The sequence below is a fragment of the Fragaria vesca genome, linkage group LG2 (genome assembly GCF_000184155.1).
Source record: "Fragaria vesca subsp. vesca linkage group LG2, FraVesHawaii_1.0, whole genome shotgun sequence".
Lineage (NCBI taxonomy): Eukaryota > Viridiplantae > Streptophyta > Magnoliopsida > Rosales > Rosaceae > Fragaria > Fragaria vesca.
The window spans coordinates 22,577,708-22,595,113 of NC_020492.1; the positions used below are offsets into that span (position 1 = coordinate 22,577,708).

The window sequence follows — 17,406 nt, forward strand, 5'->3', positions numbered from 1 at the left end:
ACACAGTGAATTAAATAGCAAGTTTTTCCTCCCCAGATTCCATTAAAAAACTGGCATATCCCAATAATTCTCTAATATTTTTGACCTCCAGATGCACATGGCTTCTTGGTTTTCTCTCTTCCTCTCCCTCATTTGTTTTTAGTTTCTCTTTTCCTCACATGCTTTTCCTCTCTCTATCTGTTTCAATACCAGTACTACTACTGAAGCTAGGCTTTTGACTAATCAAGCAGTTAATGTTAGATTCCTCTCAGATCTGCATTCATAGCCTTTTTGGCCATCCCAGACTCTCTTCTGTTGCTTCTTCTTCAAAGGGTCTGCTTTGGTTCCTTCACCAAGCAAAGGGTTCCTTCCAATTTTCCCACAAAAGGTTAGTAATTATTTTCATTACTCCTGTGATTCTAAGGATTTATTAAGCTTGCCAATCAAGTCGTATTTGACTTTCTCTTCATGGATCTTGTCATCATTTCGCCACGTTCATGTTTTCGCCTCGCCTTTGATTCTAAATTTGAAGCAATTAAGACACTTTGTGTTGATCTTGGCTGGGTTTAGTACTTTTGTCAATGTTGGAACTCAAAAGATTTCAACTGTTCAACCTTTTCTTGATTTTGACACTTTCGTTTTCATGCTAATAAACTAAATTAATCCAACCAATATGCAGATGACAGGGTTCAATTACTTTTTGGAATCTAATTAATTTAGTAAAGTATGCTTATTCTTCTGTTTGGTTGTTAAATTTTGATTCTGTGATGTGCAGAGACTACTGAAGAAGTAGCAGTTTGGTTTTGATATGCTTAGGAGACACCTAAATTGGATGTGAATTCGAGCCGAATTCGATGGTTTGTGAAATGGAGATCGTTAATATTGAAGAAATGGCAATGGAGATGGAGGAAGTTCTGCCTTCTATGTGGCCTGAGGATATAGATTCCGATAAGCAATTCAACATCGAAAAGCCAGGACAAGATCAAGACATGTTGGAGGAGGTAACATTGAAAGAGAAACCGACTAACGTGGATTTCAAGCGGCTCTTTGAGCTAACCAAGAACACAGATACAGGCTCTTCCCAATTGGCAAACCTTGTAAAGCACTGGGAATACAAGCAGGCGAATGTCGTGCGCCTTCTGCAAGAAGAACTTGACATACTCAGCAAGCAAAAACAGGAAGTTGAGCTCAAGAAATTAGAGATATTGGAAGAGCACCGTTTCGAGTCAGAGAACTACGGCGGTGACAAACGCCCCATTTCCATTTTGGACGAAGTGTATCAGTTATGGGCGCCAGATGTTCCTCTAAAGAAGCTTGATGTTGTTGTGGAGAGTAAGAGAGTCGAGACAGAAGCCGAGTACGACAGTGTTGTGTACTGGAAACAAAGGGCTATGAATTTGGAGAAGTTGTTGGAGGCAAGTGTTGTGAGAGAGCAGATTCTGGTCGAACAATTGCAGGAAAGCATTAAGAGTATTGAAAGACAGTCATCGCCGGTTGAAGAATTGTCTGAGATTCTGAAAAGAGCAGATAATTTCTTGCATTTTGTACTTCAAAATGCACCTGTTGTTATTGGTCATCAGGTAACTTGAATACTGTAATTAATTACTCCCATATTTTTTGCACCAAGTTCACCTTCAAGAGATTTGACATCTCTGGTAACTTTGTGTTTCAGGATAAAGAATTGCGGTATCGCTTTATCTACAATCACTTCCCAAGTCTGGGAGAGCAAGTAATTAACTTTCACTGAAGTTCTCATTCAAAGGAGTAATAAGATTTCTACCTTACATAATGCTAAGTGTGATACAAGACAATGTTAAAGTTCTTGCTTTCTTTTACCAGGATATTATAGGGAAAACAGATGTTGAGATTTTCACTGGGGCTGGAGTTAAGGAATCTCAAGACTTCAAGAGAGAGGTTCTGGAAAAAGGGATACCGGCGAAAAGGGAGATTACATTTGAGACTGAATTATTTGGTTCAAAGACGTTTCTGATATATGTGGAACCTGTTTTCAACAAGGCAGGGGAGACAATTGGTATAAATTATATGGGGATGGAGGTGTCTGATCAGGTAATGATACTTCTGTTTCATAGACAATCGTTTCAAGACTTTTCTGCTGATAACTGATGGCTATTTCTTTGTGTTACAATTCTGGCATAATATATAGGTGAGGAAAAGAGAGAAGATGGCAAAGCTTCGTGAGGAAATAGCTGTCCAAAAGGCCAAGGAAACAGAGCTAAACAAGACAATTCACATAACGGAGGAGACAATGCGAGCAAAACAGATGCTGGCAACAATGTCTCATGAGATACGGTCTCCTCTTTCTGGGGTTGTCAGCATGGCCGAGATTCTTACCACCACGAAACTTGACCGCGAGCAACGGCAGCTGTTAGAAGTCATGTTATCTTCAGGAGATTTGGTCCTCCAACTGATAAATGACATCCTTGACCTTTCCAAGGTTGAGTCAGGTATAGTTCTTCGGTTCTTCCTCTTCATTTGAAAGTTGAAACTGATCTATAGTCCATATGAGTATGGTTTTGTTGTGGTTGAGTATTTAGCTGATACTAGTTCTTTTCTTGGTGTAGGAGTGATGAAGTTGGAGGCTACAAAGTTCCGGCCAAGACAGGTGGTTAAGCATGTACTACAGACTGCGGCAGCATCATTACAGAAAGTTTTGACCTTGGAAGGACATATTATGGAGGAAGTTCCTGTGGAGGTAAACATTTCTGCACATAGCTGACAGCAAGTAAAGCCTAGCATCTATGCCATCTATATGTGACAGTTTTATGATTTCTATGTACCAATTTCAGGTCATTGGAGATGTTTTAAGGATTCGTCAAATCCTAACCAACTTGATCAGGTATGCATTTCTTAAGTTTCGTATTCTAGTCAAGGTTTAGCTTAGTTATGCTGTGGATCTGAATTTACCATAGGTTTTGTAGATTTAAAAAATACTACTAACAAGAAAATGGAATATGCTGCTCAAGGAACTAAGGAACATTATATGACATGTAAATCAAGAGAGCATTTGGCAAAGATTTCTGAGATTTTGTTCATTTCGCAGTAATGCAATCAAGTTTACTCATGAAGGAAAAGTTGGGATTAAACTTTACATGGTAGAGGATCCAACTTCTGGATGTCTGCAGACGCCGGATGCAGTTCGACCAACGGTTTCAGTGAATGGATTGAATGAAGAGAAATCAGCATCACGAAATAGTTGTAATGGAGAAGTCTTTTGTGGGAACGAACCTTACACAAATGGTTGTATTCATGATGAACCTAGCACACCAGTTAAGAGCGAGGCCTCAATGAATGGAGATAAAGAAGGGGAACCTCATTCATCTGAAACAAAAACAGTGTGGTTACGATGTGATGTGTATGACACAGGAATTGGAATACCAGGTAAACTTCAAGGTCCATCAACTTCAGTTTAATGAATAATGGTCATATTTTTGAATTTTACTGATTAATCTTTTGATTTTCATCTATCAGAAAATGCTTTGCCGACCCTTTTTAAAAGATACATGCAAGTGAGTGCTGATCATGCTCGAAAATATGGCGGGACAGGATTAGGACTAGCAATATGCAAACAATTGGTAAACTTTTCTTTCAAAAATGCACAACATTTGTCACACACAATGCAACCAGTAATGTTATGGAAGCTGACAGTTCGAATGTGTTGGGTGTAGGTTGAACTAATGGGGGGACAACTCACCGTGTCTAGCCGAGTAAACTGTGGCTCAACATTCACATTCGTATTACCTTACAAGGTTTCAACATCGTCTGAAAATTCTGATGATCCTGATGAGTTAACGGATATGGATGATGCTGTAACTGATGATGAAGTAGCTGAGAGCTACTTCCAGTTCCAACCACGCACTTTGGGTTCTCTGTTCTCTTCTAATAGCACCAGCAGGACTCAAAAACTGCTACCACATAAGCTCAATGGATTGTCACAAAATGCATACTCGTTTCCATATAATAACATCAGGCCAGAGGAGACAGCTTCAGTTGAAAATTGCTGTTCAACAGTTGATGATGTCGCTGAGACATTATCAGAACCAGAGAGTTCAGTGAGTCACACCTCAAATTCTAAATGCAAAACTCCAGCTGGTAGAGACAGAAAAGGTCAAGATGACTCAAACAGTCAATCTCAAAATTCTTCATCAGATTCAAATCAACATATAGAGGCAAGTAGACACAATGGTGTTGTAGCAAAGACAAGAGAACCACAAGGAACGTGTAAGAGACAAGAGAAACCAGATGCAGACTCCGAATGTAGCTCTGGCAACAGTTCGAAGATACCTAAATCAACCTCAAAACCTAAGATCCTTCTTGTTGAAGATAACAAGATCAACATCATGGTGGCACAGTCGATGATGAAGCAGTTAGGCCAAAGCATAGAGGTTGTGAACAACGGAGCTGAAGCTGTCCGCGCAGTTCAGCGCTATAGATATGATCTCATTCTTATGGTATGCAATTTCCACATAACCTGTTGGTTTCTCCAAACACAAGAAATCCTAGTCTTGGTATTCATGGTTGTTCTGAATTTTGCAGGATGTTCATATGCCAGTTATGGACGGTCTACAAGCTACAAGAATAATACGCTCTTTCGAAGAAACTGGCAACTGGGAAGCTGCAGAGAAAGCTGGAATTGAGCAATCTGTGCCTTGTTCAAATACACTACAAAACGGCCATGGACCTTGTGGAAAGCGAATCCCAATCATTGCGGTGCGCATTTACAATCTCAACTGTAAATCTATTCTCTATATCCAATTTTCTTGTTTCTAATCTGACTTTTTTGGTTGCAGATGACAGCAAATGCATTTTCAGAGAGCGCAGAGGAGTGTTTTGCAAATGGGATGGACTCGTTTGTGCCCAAACCAGTAACGTGTCAAAAACTGAAAGAGAGGCTTGAACAATATCTCCCAGATTGCAACCTAGTGTAAATCTTCCTCTTTCTTCTGTACAAATACGACAGCGTGCTAGGAAAGTTTTGTAATCCATGTATCATATTCTTCTCTAACATTAAGCTTCTGCTTATGAATTGTACATACACAAGCAAATCCTTTTTGCCTAATTCTAGATCAAATCATCATCTGAAATAAACAGTCTAAACGTCGTGGTGTTGGGTGGGTTACTTATCTGTGGTGGAGACGCCGTACTTGTCCTGCATTCCAGCGGCAGCCGCGTGTTGGATTTCCGGAGACTAATTGCGATCATTTTACTTATCTGTGAAGGGGATAGATGTGGGCCTTTATCGTGAATACTGCAATAGTCTTTTATGACAATCTGAACTAGCCCAATGTACCCAATGGGTCGATCCACATCTTTTACTCTGGTCCAATATTCGATTGGTTTAGGGCACACACCCCCAATGTCATAAGACTAAATGCACCGCTGTCTCAAATGGCAGGGGCAAAAGGAGAGGTTTTGCCTCCTATACGAGATCCTACCTTGCCTTTGCCTTTGAATTTTATGCGCCGTGAAGGGCAAGAGTTTTGGTCTCAACTCTCAACTACTTTCCGAATATATTTCTCAAGTTTGACATTGCTTCTTTTTCTTTATCCTCTCTCACAATATTTGTCTACTTCTGTTCTTCTTCTTTTTTATAATTTTTTTCTTTTTCCAGTTTTTCCCCTTGATTTCTTTCTTTCTTTCATCAACGTCAAAAATCTGTTCGGGGCAAAATTGGATTTCTTTGAACAATTGGCTTATGTGGCGTGCCAATACCTCTGAGTTAGGTACAACTTGATCTTTTTATCCTATTCGCGCTTCTTAACTTCTTCCTTAAGCAATTGAGAGCAGGCGTGATCAAACCTACTGCAAGGTTTTTTTTTCAGACCCAAAAAAATCATCAGGATTTTTCTCTGCTCACATGAACAGATGGATCATACTTGAGCCGATAAGGTCAAGCAGAGCTAACAAATGTCAGGATATGATATTTGCCAATAGGATATATGCTAGGTTTTTACACCCAACAATGGTTTGGCTGGAATTTGCTGACATGTCAGACTTTATGAGTAGAGGTTGCCGACAGATTGGACTTGATTTTTACTAACGGATTGGTCTTTGGTTACAAAAGACACCGGAGAATCTTTTTGTAGGTAGGTGCTCTGGAGAGGCTTTGATTTGTAAGTTGCAAAGTTTGGTTGTATGATTGGCTCCCATTGTAGTGCATATAATGGCGGGCAGTTCAAATAAGCAGATAAAACAATTAAATCATTTCAAGAATAAATAAATAAATAAATTTTATTTCTCTGTGTTAAATTTCACCACCATCTTAAAACTTCTTTAGCAATGCTAGCAATTTTTAAGTTAAATTTTAGTCAAATTAGCTAAAATGTCATTTTGGCTGGCCACTTTAGAAATGCGACTGCATCAATGCTCTCTATTTTAGCTAGTATCACATCAACATTATTTTTCAAATAAAGATTAAATAGTTTAAATATATTTATATATCACGTAAAATATCTTACAAGGAATATTTTACAAGGAATGTATTAAATTATAGCTAGTCTCATCTGAGTCATCTCGCTAGCTATATTTAGCTAGCGAGATAGCTAAAAATTATAATAGCTAAACTTTGGCTAGTTTGCTGAAGCTCCAAAAATATTAAAAAAAAACTAAACACGCTTTCTAAAATAGCTAAAGACTAAAATAGAGAGTCTGTTAAAGTTGTAATGTTGTTTAACATGCTCGTAATTTTACTCCAAAGAGTTTTTAAGTGAGTTAAGCCATTTAGCTCATATATTATAGCAACTATTGAACAGATAAATACTGTCAAGAAGAGCTCCCAGAAGCTGTCAATGCCAAGTCTGTTTGAGGGAACTAACTTTTGACAATTGCCTTCTTTTTTGAACCATTTGTTGCTAATGCTGATCATCTTTTCTCCTCCCCTCAAGTTTAGAATTGCTTGCGAAATATCTGATAAAATTGGGTTACGTTTTTTTAGCACCTGCAGAATTGCATTATCATCAAATTAATCAAAATAAAATCAGAAACCAATAAGAAAATCTCTCTTATATACTAATGAATGGTCCCCTAAATACCTAAAGTTTGTGTTTGAGAAAAATTTCAATACAAAGAAGAAAAAAGAAAAAAAATGAATTCCCTAGAAATTGAAAGAGTGTGGATTGTAAAACATGGAGTGCAAATTTCACATCCTTGGAGAAATGATAGAAAGATTTTGATTGGCCGATCCCAAACTGTTTTTTAAAGCAAACCTTAAATTCGAGATATGAAGATCATGAAATCACTTGCTGGAGTACGTCAACCAGTATTTATCCAAAACATAGATAGACATGCATATACATAGAAGGGAATTAGAGATCTTACCAATCCGTAGCCCAGCGTTTTTATGACGTTAGCAACGATGATATATTTGCCGCAATATTTTTGAACAAAAAGGTTCATGTGGGAGTTGCCGCCAACAAAAGCACCGATCCCACCTTTTGCACTTCCCTTTGAAAGAGCTTGGTCAATTTCTTCCATGGTTTCAAAACCCTTCAGCTTGGAGCGGTCAAAGCCTGCCCTTCTTAAGAGGTCCAAAGTATAAGCACCTGCTATGTAGCCAACGTTTTCACCCTTCTTCAATAGATGATTGATATCAGTAACCACAGGCTTGACATTTAGCTTTGTATATTCTGTTCCTAAATCGGCTAAATAACTTGGTGTCAATATTCCCAGAAGAACTATCCACATGATCAATACAAACTTAGACAAGTTGCCACGTACTCTCCCCGCTGTGCAGTAGACATAAAATTTGTATGTTACTTTGGTCAATTAAGAAATCATATATATCCTTGGAAAATTATTGAAACTAGAGTGATAGAACAATTACGGTTAGTCAAATATACGATTGGGAAGCAGAGCAAGACAAAGGTGCCAATTTGATATAAGACATGATGGTCATTATTTGGATCTGGAGGTTGATCAGGCGGAGGTTGATCAGGAGGAGGTTGATCAGGGGGAGGTTGATCAGGCGGAGGTTGATCAGGCGGAGGTTGAAGAAGCCAAACCACAAAACCTATAAAGAGGCAGAAACAAGATGTTCCAAGCCAAAGATCCCATCTCCAGGGCTTGAGGAAAGTCCACGCTGCACTTTTCCTCTTCATGTCTATGGCGGGCAGAACCATGCCCAAATTGGCATCTGCGAACGGCATTGAAAAGTCAGCGTACCGTGACGTCATTGCATTAATAATTATATCTCCCACAACAGCATCGTAATTCTGCAAAATACACACACATTGTTATCTCAGATGAAAATCATCACGAATATAACATAACACAACCAAAAGATAGGAAATTGCCGACTACCTTTTACTTGTCCATCTCAATGCTCACCATTTGTATTAATGACACATGTCTCTTTTAATAGTTTGATTTCATTCTTGATAATAAAATAGGCATGTGCACTAATCCAGATGATGAGCCTTACTATATGGAAAAACAAAGGGTAACTAAGAATTTTACCCCCATATAAACTTGATAGCACAATTCAGTTTCAGTGCCAGCGCTGGTGCCATCAGGTTTTGCAAAGGGAATGAGCTCATATGGGAGAGCATAAGGTAGTCCTTCTACTACTGCCTTAAAAATGTCAATAATGAAACCTGTGACCTCCGTAGTGCCAGTTTTTGGATCAATACTAACCTTAACCAGCTCGGTAAAATCAACCTTGACTGGAACACCTATGCGCATCTTCTTCCCGTTCGTAGGGAGCTCCCATCCCTTGGGGACAGATAGAGACTCGCCCGTCCATATGATAGGTCCTAGATTCCACTTGGAACTTGGATTTGGTAATGACCCCAACTTTCTCACTATCCCATCTTGCGTAGTCCAGAATCCAATTGTTGTGGCTCCACCCCCGTTTACATTAACCAACTCGAAAGTAGATGACTGAAGTTGTCTGTCAACAAGGCTGAAATTTCCAAAAATGCCTTCAAATCCAGTCATTGATAGCGCTTTACATAGTTTTGGACCATATTCAGAGACCCCCAAAGTTTCGAGCTCTGTCGAATGTAACGAAGCATTCGACCTCCGGAAGCCTATAGTAGTTGGACTCCCCACCTTTTCGACTGCCATTGCGAGTGCTTGAGCAGCATCATATAGCCAGAGTGCAAAAACATCTAACTGAGCATCAATGACGGTAGGATTGTCTCGTTGGAATAGTAATTTCCACCTTAGCTCGAGTTCTTCAAGCTTTATTGTTCTTGGAATGTAACTTTGTACTCCCAATACACCTTGCATGGAATGGATGACCGAAGAGCTCAGAGTCTTAAGACTATTAAGTGTCTCAGTAGTGCTGATCCAGACATAACCTTCACTCATCATTCCAAGCTCCTTTGCCTTGGCAAATATTCTAGATGATAGGTCAGTTGTCATGTGAACAATAAAGACTCTGGTTTCCATCATCATTAACTTGTTCAACTCTTCGACAATTTGATCATCGGTGGCTGATGCTCTGATGAAGCTCCGGTGGGGAATTCCAGCATCAATTTTTTGCAGGGCATCAGCTAGAGACGACATGACTCCCTCCGCAAACTCATTGTCTACCAGAATGGGCACCACTCGTCTCCATCCAAACTCTTTAACAAGAGCACTTATTGCTCTCACTTGGCAGGAGTCATTTTCTGAAAATTGGAAAAAGTAAGAACTCCCGCGAGAAATGAGAGCAGGGCTTGTGGCAGAAAATGATATTATGGCCACACGAGCTTCATCTCCAAGATTAATAATAAAGTTAGTTTGCTTCGATGTCACAGGCCCGAGGATAGCTTGCACTTGTGATTTCTTGATCAGATCAACAGCTATGTCTCAATGAAAAAGAGAATTATGATCATTAACATGAAATAAATGTGACATCTATATATGAAGACTACAATGAGGACTAATGTTATTCAATCCGATCCATTTATTCCATTATATCGACAAGCAAATGGTAATTCAGTGAAAAAGTGAAAAGCCTAGAATGGATTATACTAACATAAGTTAATTTGCCACAGTACGTTTAACCAGCTACGATTACCACCATAAAGCTCACCTGCAGCAGCTGCCCCAACCACAGTATTCTTTGAATCTCGAGTGTTCAAGACCAGCTTACTCTTGTAGTGAGAATTAGAAACGTAGAAGTCTGAGAGGGCCATTTCAAGGCAACTCTTCCAAATTTTAGCCTCCCGTGAGTTAAGGTCATCAAGTAGAACGCCAATATTCACCTGGTAGGTCTTGCTTCGTGGGGTGGCATTGCCATACCAAGAACAAACAGAGAAGAAAAAGATCAAAAGAGAAAACATTGGGTACTTTTTCCTTTTCATATTTGAAATAGGTTCTTGGTTACATGAGAATGTTTTGAACTTCTGAAAGTCGGTCTACCTGTTCTAGGTTTTTGGTTACATGAGAATGTTTTGAACTTCTGAAAGCCGGTCTACCCGTTCTAATCCAATAAATTACTTCCCACTAAACGTCATAAGCAAATAAGAATTATATTGATTAGTGCTAATTGTTAAAAAAGAGAAATTTTGAAGAAATTTCTGAGGTACTACGAAGATTGAACCTCATGGCACTTGGGTAGTTGGGTTATTGCTGATAGCATCGATGATGCATAGAGACAAAATTTGTCAAATCATTCTCATTTTTTATTTTGTTGATCGTTGCTGCTGGTTCTAATCTTGTTGTAGATATCGTCTCAAGCATTTCGAGGAAATTTTGCTCAGACTTGCTTAAAAGAGTTTAATTGTCCTTCTCTTGTGGCGTTTGAGACAAGATTATCTTCGCCATCAAAAGCTAAGAATCCTCTTGTTGAATGTGATAGGATGATCCTAAATGTAATGGTGCCGCAGAGTCGATGCCAAAGCCAAAACAACACAATGTCTAGATGACAAGGCTAAATTGAAAAGGTGAAACGAAATTTACACTACTTAAATTGTAATTTACACATTTGTATTCTTTATTTGGTCAATGATCTCATAAAAAGACAGATTTTTATCAAATGACGTCAATCTATTAAAACCTGAAAGTATGAGTACAACATGAACACGATCCGCCATTGTGGGCAACGAAAAGATTTGAACCATGCAAAACTATCTAGAAAACTTAAGGGCTTGTTCGGTAATGTTTTACAAAACAAAAATGATGAATCATATTAGGCATTTTTATAACTTGAGAATGCGTTCGGTAATATGTTCGGATTTGGCTTTATCTTCTTCTTCCTTACACTAGCCTTCATTCTCCTCTCTCCCAGATACCTTCATCATTCTTATCAATCTACGTGTCCGCAGCAAAAGGTATCAAAACATGAAAAATAAAAACCACAAACCCATGTTATGATTTTCTATCCAATAGGAGCATCCATTGTTCCTCTTTTATGCTAAGTAGACCTCTGAAATTATGCAGATCTATCTAACAAGCGATTTGATTTACAATGAGGATCAATTAGAAAAGGAATGGCACACTGAAGAAACTTCGGGTGTCAGGACCCTCCCCGAATTTCATCATGAAACCCGAAGTAAATCTTGCGGGGATTACCTCCAAGGAAAATTTACCGAAAATTCGGCATAATCTTCCTTGAAAATGGACAACCCTTCTTTATAAAAACACCTACAAACACTTCTAAAAATCCAAATCCAACCTTGTACTCCTGGAGCCTTCGTGCTCCCCAAAGTCAAAACACCTCCCAATTTATTTACTAATTTAATAATAATCCCAAGACCACCCAAATCATAGGTTCAGAGAAAACATAAATCATAGGCAAGTTTATGAGAACAAAAGGAGAATTAAAACGCCTCTTTGCCCATGAAATTAGGGCTAGAACGTTTAGGCACCTTCACAAAACTTGGCTTCTGCTCTTCTTTGTTTGGCTTTGGCTTCGGCCATTCTTGGATCTGGATTCGGGGCACCAAATTCAATTACAAAGCTTTTTCATGTGTTGCGCACACGAGATGCTAGTAAATATATTCACAACCTTCGAACTTGCAAAAGCGTGAGAGGTTGCGAACGACTTGGTGGCGTCGTAGATGACTGACGACGCCTTGAAGGAGAGTGCATTTGACTTTTCGAGAACGAGAAGGAGGTCACCACTTGATTGATTTTAGAGGAAGAGGTTTAGAATTTGGTGGTTATTGCGGCAGCTTTTGGGTTTTTGGTGTTTAGAAGGCTAGGTTTTGGGAATGGCCGAAGCCAAAGCTCGTAATATATACTTAGGAAGGCCTTAAAGTTATTACTTGAATTATCCACGATATAAAAGGACTGCATATCGACTTTGCAGTTGGAGAGAACATGAAGGAGGTGACAGAGGAGGAGAGAACCAAACGTGTTATTGTGAAAATTAGAGAAAAGATGGCAAAAAAAAAAAAATGCAAATAACCCTTCTCCAAGTATATAGTTTTTGGACAAGTTTCTCTAAGTATTATTCATACTATTTATAAATGCAACATATTATTATAATATTTATGCAGAATGCGGGTCCATATTCGTCTTTCATTTTCGTCTTTCTAGACATTGGTGGCAGTACTCAATCAGTTGGGAGTGCTTGTAGCCCTACCGGATCACTAGATGCGGAATTCTCCGTAAATATGAGTTTCGGACTCCAGTCGAGTGCTGGACATCCTGGACCATCAGTTTTTTCCAGATCCTTTCTCCAGTACTTGTAATATAACAAGAGTACTCCAGCGACTAGTGAGATGACGCAAGTGGCTAATAGGAGATATATTTGACGATATATGAAAGAAACTCTTAGGTTAGTGAAGTCTCGACAATTGCTGTCTTTCTTGAACCATTTATCTTCGAGGTTCAATATCTTTTCTAGTCCCCTCACCTCTAGAACTGCCTGTGAAACATCGGATAGAAGAGGAGAACCTTTCGGAAATACCTGCAAGGTCACCTCAACAAATCAATTAGTCAGTATTTTTTATTTTGTGAACCATTAGTTACACTCGGAAACCTATTGCTCATCACACGATAAAGACGAGACTTTTTTGTGGTAAAGAAGGTAGTGAGAGATCTTACAAAGCCATGGCCATCCGATTCAAAGATAGGTCCAATCATGGTATATTTGTAGCAATGTCTTGCAATGAAAAGCTTCGTGTAGGGAACTTCATCAACAAAAGCAGCAATGCCACTGTTTTCACTCCCTCTTGAAAAAGCTTCATCAATGGCTTCCATAGTTCCCAAAGCCATGAGCTTGGAATCTTCAAAACCTACTTGCCTCAACATCTCGTAAGTATATGCAGTTGGTATGTAGCCAATGTTTTCCCCCTTCCTCAATAGATCCTTGATATCGGTAACAGTTGGCTCGAGTTTTTCAACCGTATATATCGAGGTTAGACTTGCTTGGTAACTAATCGTTAGTACTAGCACGACAAATAGCCATATTATCATAACAAATCTAGCCAAGTTGGTATCCACTCTCTCTCCTGCATTGTATAGTTCAGAAAAAATTGTTATTGACGAGCTTAATATATAGGTTTTAGAACTAATTTCAATTTACTCCCATCAACTTTAGGTTGATCATCAAAAACACTCATCGACTCCCAATTTTCATCTAATTCCAAACCTCCGTTCTCCATCTAATTCCTCCGTCAAGTGATGACGTGGCATTAAGAAAAAAGTTAAATTTTGAAAATAACTTTTCTGACCATTTTCCCCCCATATCGATACACATATCTATTCCCATCACAACCCTCTAACCTTAATAATTTTGGTGGGATTGAATGCAATTTGTCTATTTTGCCTTTTTTGCCTTTTTTATGTGGGCTCAACGTACGACTTTAAATTTGGTTTTCTTTTTAATGTCGCTTCATCACATGACGAGGGAATGAGATGAAAAACGGATGTTTTGACACGGCTGATGAAAATTGTAAATCGAGGGGTGTTTTGACGAAATTGAAAGAAAATGGACTAACATAATGATCGACCTAAAATTGAGGGGGTAAACTGAAATTAGTCCTAGGTTTTAACTTGAATTTAGAGTGACTAAAGAGAGGTCATGAAAACTTACGTTGAGCAAAAACCATGGTTGAGAAGGCGAACCATATAACATTGCCAACTTCTTGATGTGCGGTAATGCCTTGGAAATCTTCATTAGTTCGATGTTGAACGACCCAAACCACAAAACCTATCAACAAGGAAATCAGAGTTGCAAGCCAAGGGTCCCAACCCCATGGCATGAAGAAAGCCCATGCACTTCTTTTGTTTGTGTCTATGACCGGCACAACCATTACGACACCGGCTTCTGCATATGGCATTGTAAAGTCCACATACAGTGACCTGTTTGCTCGAATTGTTGTATCTCCCACCACAGCATCAAAGTTCTATCAAAATATGAACTAACATCATTATTTCTGTAGTTTCAAGGAATAGGTAAGCCATATGATAACATACTGAGTTAATTCTAGTAACGATAGAAATTTTACCCCAAGATATACTTGATAGCACAGATCATCGTAACTTCCAGCTTTGGTGCCATCAGACTTTGCGAACGGAATGAATTCATAAGGAAGAGCATATGGCAGCATTCCAACTACAGCCTTAAAGACATCAATACTGAAGCCAGTGACATCCGTTGTGTATGCGGTGGTATCTATTGTTACCTTGACAAGCTCAGTAAAACCATCCCTAACAGGAACTCCTATTCTCAACTTCTTACCCTTTGTGGGAATCTCCCATCCTTTGGGAACCAAGAGAGACTCTCCTGGCCATATGACAGGTTCAAGATGGCATGTGGAATTTGGGGAACTCATCTTGCTAACAAGTCCATTTTCTGGTGTCCAAAATCCAATTGTTCTTGCTCCTCCGCCATTGACATTAATTATCCTAAAATTAGATGATTGAAGTTGCCCGTCAATGAGGATGAAGTCCCCTGCAAGGCCTAGGAATCTAGTAGTTGATAGTGCTTTTAAAAGTCTTGGACCATATGGAGAGACTGGCAAACTCCCGAGAATATCCGTGGACTTGTTGGAAGCATTTGGCGTTTGGAAGCCAAAACTACTTGTAGTCCCAATCACTTGTTCGATTGCCATTGCTATGGAAAAAGTAGCATCATAAGCCCAAAATCCGTAAACATCCAATTCAACATCAACGATGTCTGGATAGTCGTTCTTGAACTTCTGTCTCCATCGGAGCTTGAATTTTTCGAGCTCTCCTGTTCTCGGGACATAAGTTTGCACACCTATAACTCCATTCATGGAATCGACGACTGAAGAGTTCATTGAAGTTATACGATTTGTAATCACATTAGTAGTTAACCAAACATAGCCCTCACTCATCATTCCAATCTCTTTTGCTTTGGTAAATAACCTAGAGCACAGGTGAGTCGGCATATGAACAATAAAGACTCTAGTTTGCATCATCATTAACTTGTAAAGCTCTTCCACGATCTGATCATCACTGGCAGATGAGGAAATGAAACTGAGGTATGGAATACCGGTACCAACCTCTTGTAAGGCATCAGCTAAAAACGGCAGGACACCCCTTCCATGCAAAGTGTCTATGCAGATGGGCACAACTTGACTCCATCCAAAAGCCTTGACAATATCACTTACAGCTTTCACTTGGGATGAGTCGTTCTGTGCAAATTGGAAAAAGTAGGAGCTACCGAGCGAGGTAAGAGTAGGACTTGTTGCAGAAAATGATATTATGGGCACATGAGCTTGCTCTCCAAGATGAATGACAAAGTTTGTCTGTGCCGATGTCGTTGGCCCGAAGATGGCTTGCACTTGTTCGTTCTGTATCAAATCTATAGCTGCATCCCAATGAACACGAAAGTGAAAATCTTGATCAATAAACCTTAAATCAGAATGTTACAGCAGATGCTAATTATCTAGAGAATCTGCCATGCATTAACTAGGATAGGTATGGTTGAAATACATATTAAGGAGAGCTAGCTTGAGACGAGAACCTGCAGCAGCTGACCCAACAAAACTTCCCTTGGAGTCCCTGATGTGCAAGACCAGCCTAGTCTTGTAGTAATGATTAGAAGCATAGAAGTCTGAGACGGCCGTTTTGAAGCAACTCAACCATGTCTTCGCAGACCCTGAAGTAAGGTCATCAAAAATAACCCCCACGTTCACCGGGACAGTGGTGTTGCTTGAGGTGAAGGACCAAGAAACAGAGAAGAACAAGATAGTAAGAGCAAGCTTATTAAGATCGGAGAAGTAGTTCTTCTGGATCATGTTTAAATTCTTCGGAAAACTGGAGAAGTAATCTGAACCGGTACTAATTACACAAACAAGGTAACTTAAACAAATGATTTAAAAAATCTATCCATCATCAGTTGACGGAGAGAAAGAGAAACTTCAAAGGAACTCCCTGGATATTACCAGTCACCCACCATTATTCGATTATGATGGTATAATGGAGCCAAAGAGAACGAGACAATTTGTCCACTCGTAACAATAAAAAAGTTAAATAGATTAATATTTCCATAACATCCTAATTTTGTACGTAATATCTCTAAGCATTTCGACGAAATTTATCTCTACACCTAAATGCTTCTCTTTTGAATCAGACAAACAGCCGGTGACGCAGACTATTTCATTACAAATGTTTGGTGGAGGAGAGGAGACGCCATCTTAATTGGTGAAGTCTGAACAAAATAGAATAATGTATGCACCGATTACTAAACACAGAAGATAGGTAAAAGAAATGAAAAAAAAACAATCACGAAACTTGGTGCTATTAATCATTCCCAATTTTCATTCCAGTTTAATAAAAAAAACTAGTGGCATCCTATCCCGATCCTTTCAAAACACACATTCAAAATGTTCAATATGTTCATGAAGAGGCTGGGAGGAAAACTTTGCTCTCGATGGCCGATGGGGGGCAGCTTATGAATGAGAGCAAGTTTATCATGATATGTCTATGGGCCTTCTGTTTTATTAGTGAGCCAGGCCCAATGAACAAATTGAACAGTGGTCCTGAACCAATATTTGGTCTGGTACTGTTTCATCTCTTGTCTTTATTGGCCCAAAGTGTCGGACCGGGCTTTGGAAAGTTGTAGTAGGGTAAAGGCTGCATCTTGCGGTTGACTGCATTTGAGAGGGTGACAGTTGGGGCCTTTTGCAATGGCTAAAATACGGGTGTTACTAAATGTATCCAATAAATTGTAATGTAGACCCAGCAAATTTTTTACACCCAGCAAATTTTCTAGTTTCACCTAGCCATTTTTCCAATAATATCATTTTCAATAAAACCCAGCAAAACCTATATGAGCAATCGAGTGCTAACTGTGCAAGCTTCAAATTGGTGAACCTCAAATTCCTCATCAACCATATCATATAATTGATTTGTGCAGTATGGTAAACTAAGTGTATTGAATTCCAGGTTTTAGAATTGGAATCTGAGTGTATTTTGGTAAACTAATTCAATTTTTTGGTAAATGGTAGGCTCTCAGGTACTTCGATTTCCAAACTCTCATGAGTTAACTGTCAGTAATGAAAT

At 39.1% G+C, this 17,406-nt stretch overlaps 4 protein-coding genes across 4 annotated transcripts in view; 1 reads left to right on the forward strand and 3 right to left on the reverse strand.

The window, feature by feature from the left end:
- The window catches only part of LOC101312889 (group 2 truncated hemoglobin YjbI-like), a 771,661-nt gene that overhangs the window by 464,215 nt on the left and 290,040 nt on the right, over positions 1-17,406 (reverse strand). The window lies entirely within an intron of this gene.
- LOC101292379 (histidine kinase 5-like) lies at positions 306-4,925 on the forward strand. Its single transcript, XM_004292846.1, has 13 exons — positions 306-367; positions 755-1,559; positions 1,652-1,708; positions 1,819-2,046; positions 2,144-2,444; positions 2,562-2,692; positions 2,787-2,836; positions 3,041-3,114; positions 3,268-3,378; positions 3,469-3,572; positions 3,666-4,448; positions 4,534-4,707; positions 4,788-4,925. The coding sequence occupies exons 2-13, from the start codon at positions 834-836 to the stop codon at positions 4,923-4,925; spliced, it is 2,877 nt and encodes a 958-aa protein (XP_004292894.1). The 5' UTR covers positions 306-367; positions 755-833.
- LOC101292669 (glutamate receptor 2.2-like) lies at positions 7,249-10,118 on the reverse strand. The gene is made up of 4 exons (XM_004292847.1): positions 10,016-10,118; positions 8,452-9,788; positions 7,820-8,207; positions 7,249-7,721 (listed from the first exon to the last, which is right to left on the reverse strand). Exons 1-4 carry the CDS (start codon positions 10,116-10,118, stop codon positions 7,249-7,251), a joined length of 2,301 nt encoding a protein of 766 aa, XP_004292895.1.
- LOC101292970 (glutamate receptor 2.1-like) lies at positions 12,419-16,300 on the reverse strand. Its single transcript, XM_004292848.1, has 6 exons — positions 16,287-16,300; positions 15,866-16,182; positions 14,382-15,709; positions 13,967-14,279; positions 12,976-13,382; positions 12,419-12,838 (listed from the first exon to the last, which is right to left on the reverse strand). The coding sequence occupies exons 1-6, from the start codon at positions 16,298-16,300 to the stop codon at positions 12,482-12,484; spliced, it is 2,736 nt and encodes a 911-aa protein (XP_004292896.1). The 3' UTR covers positions 12,419-12,481.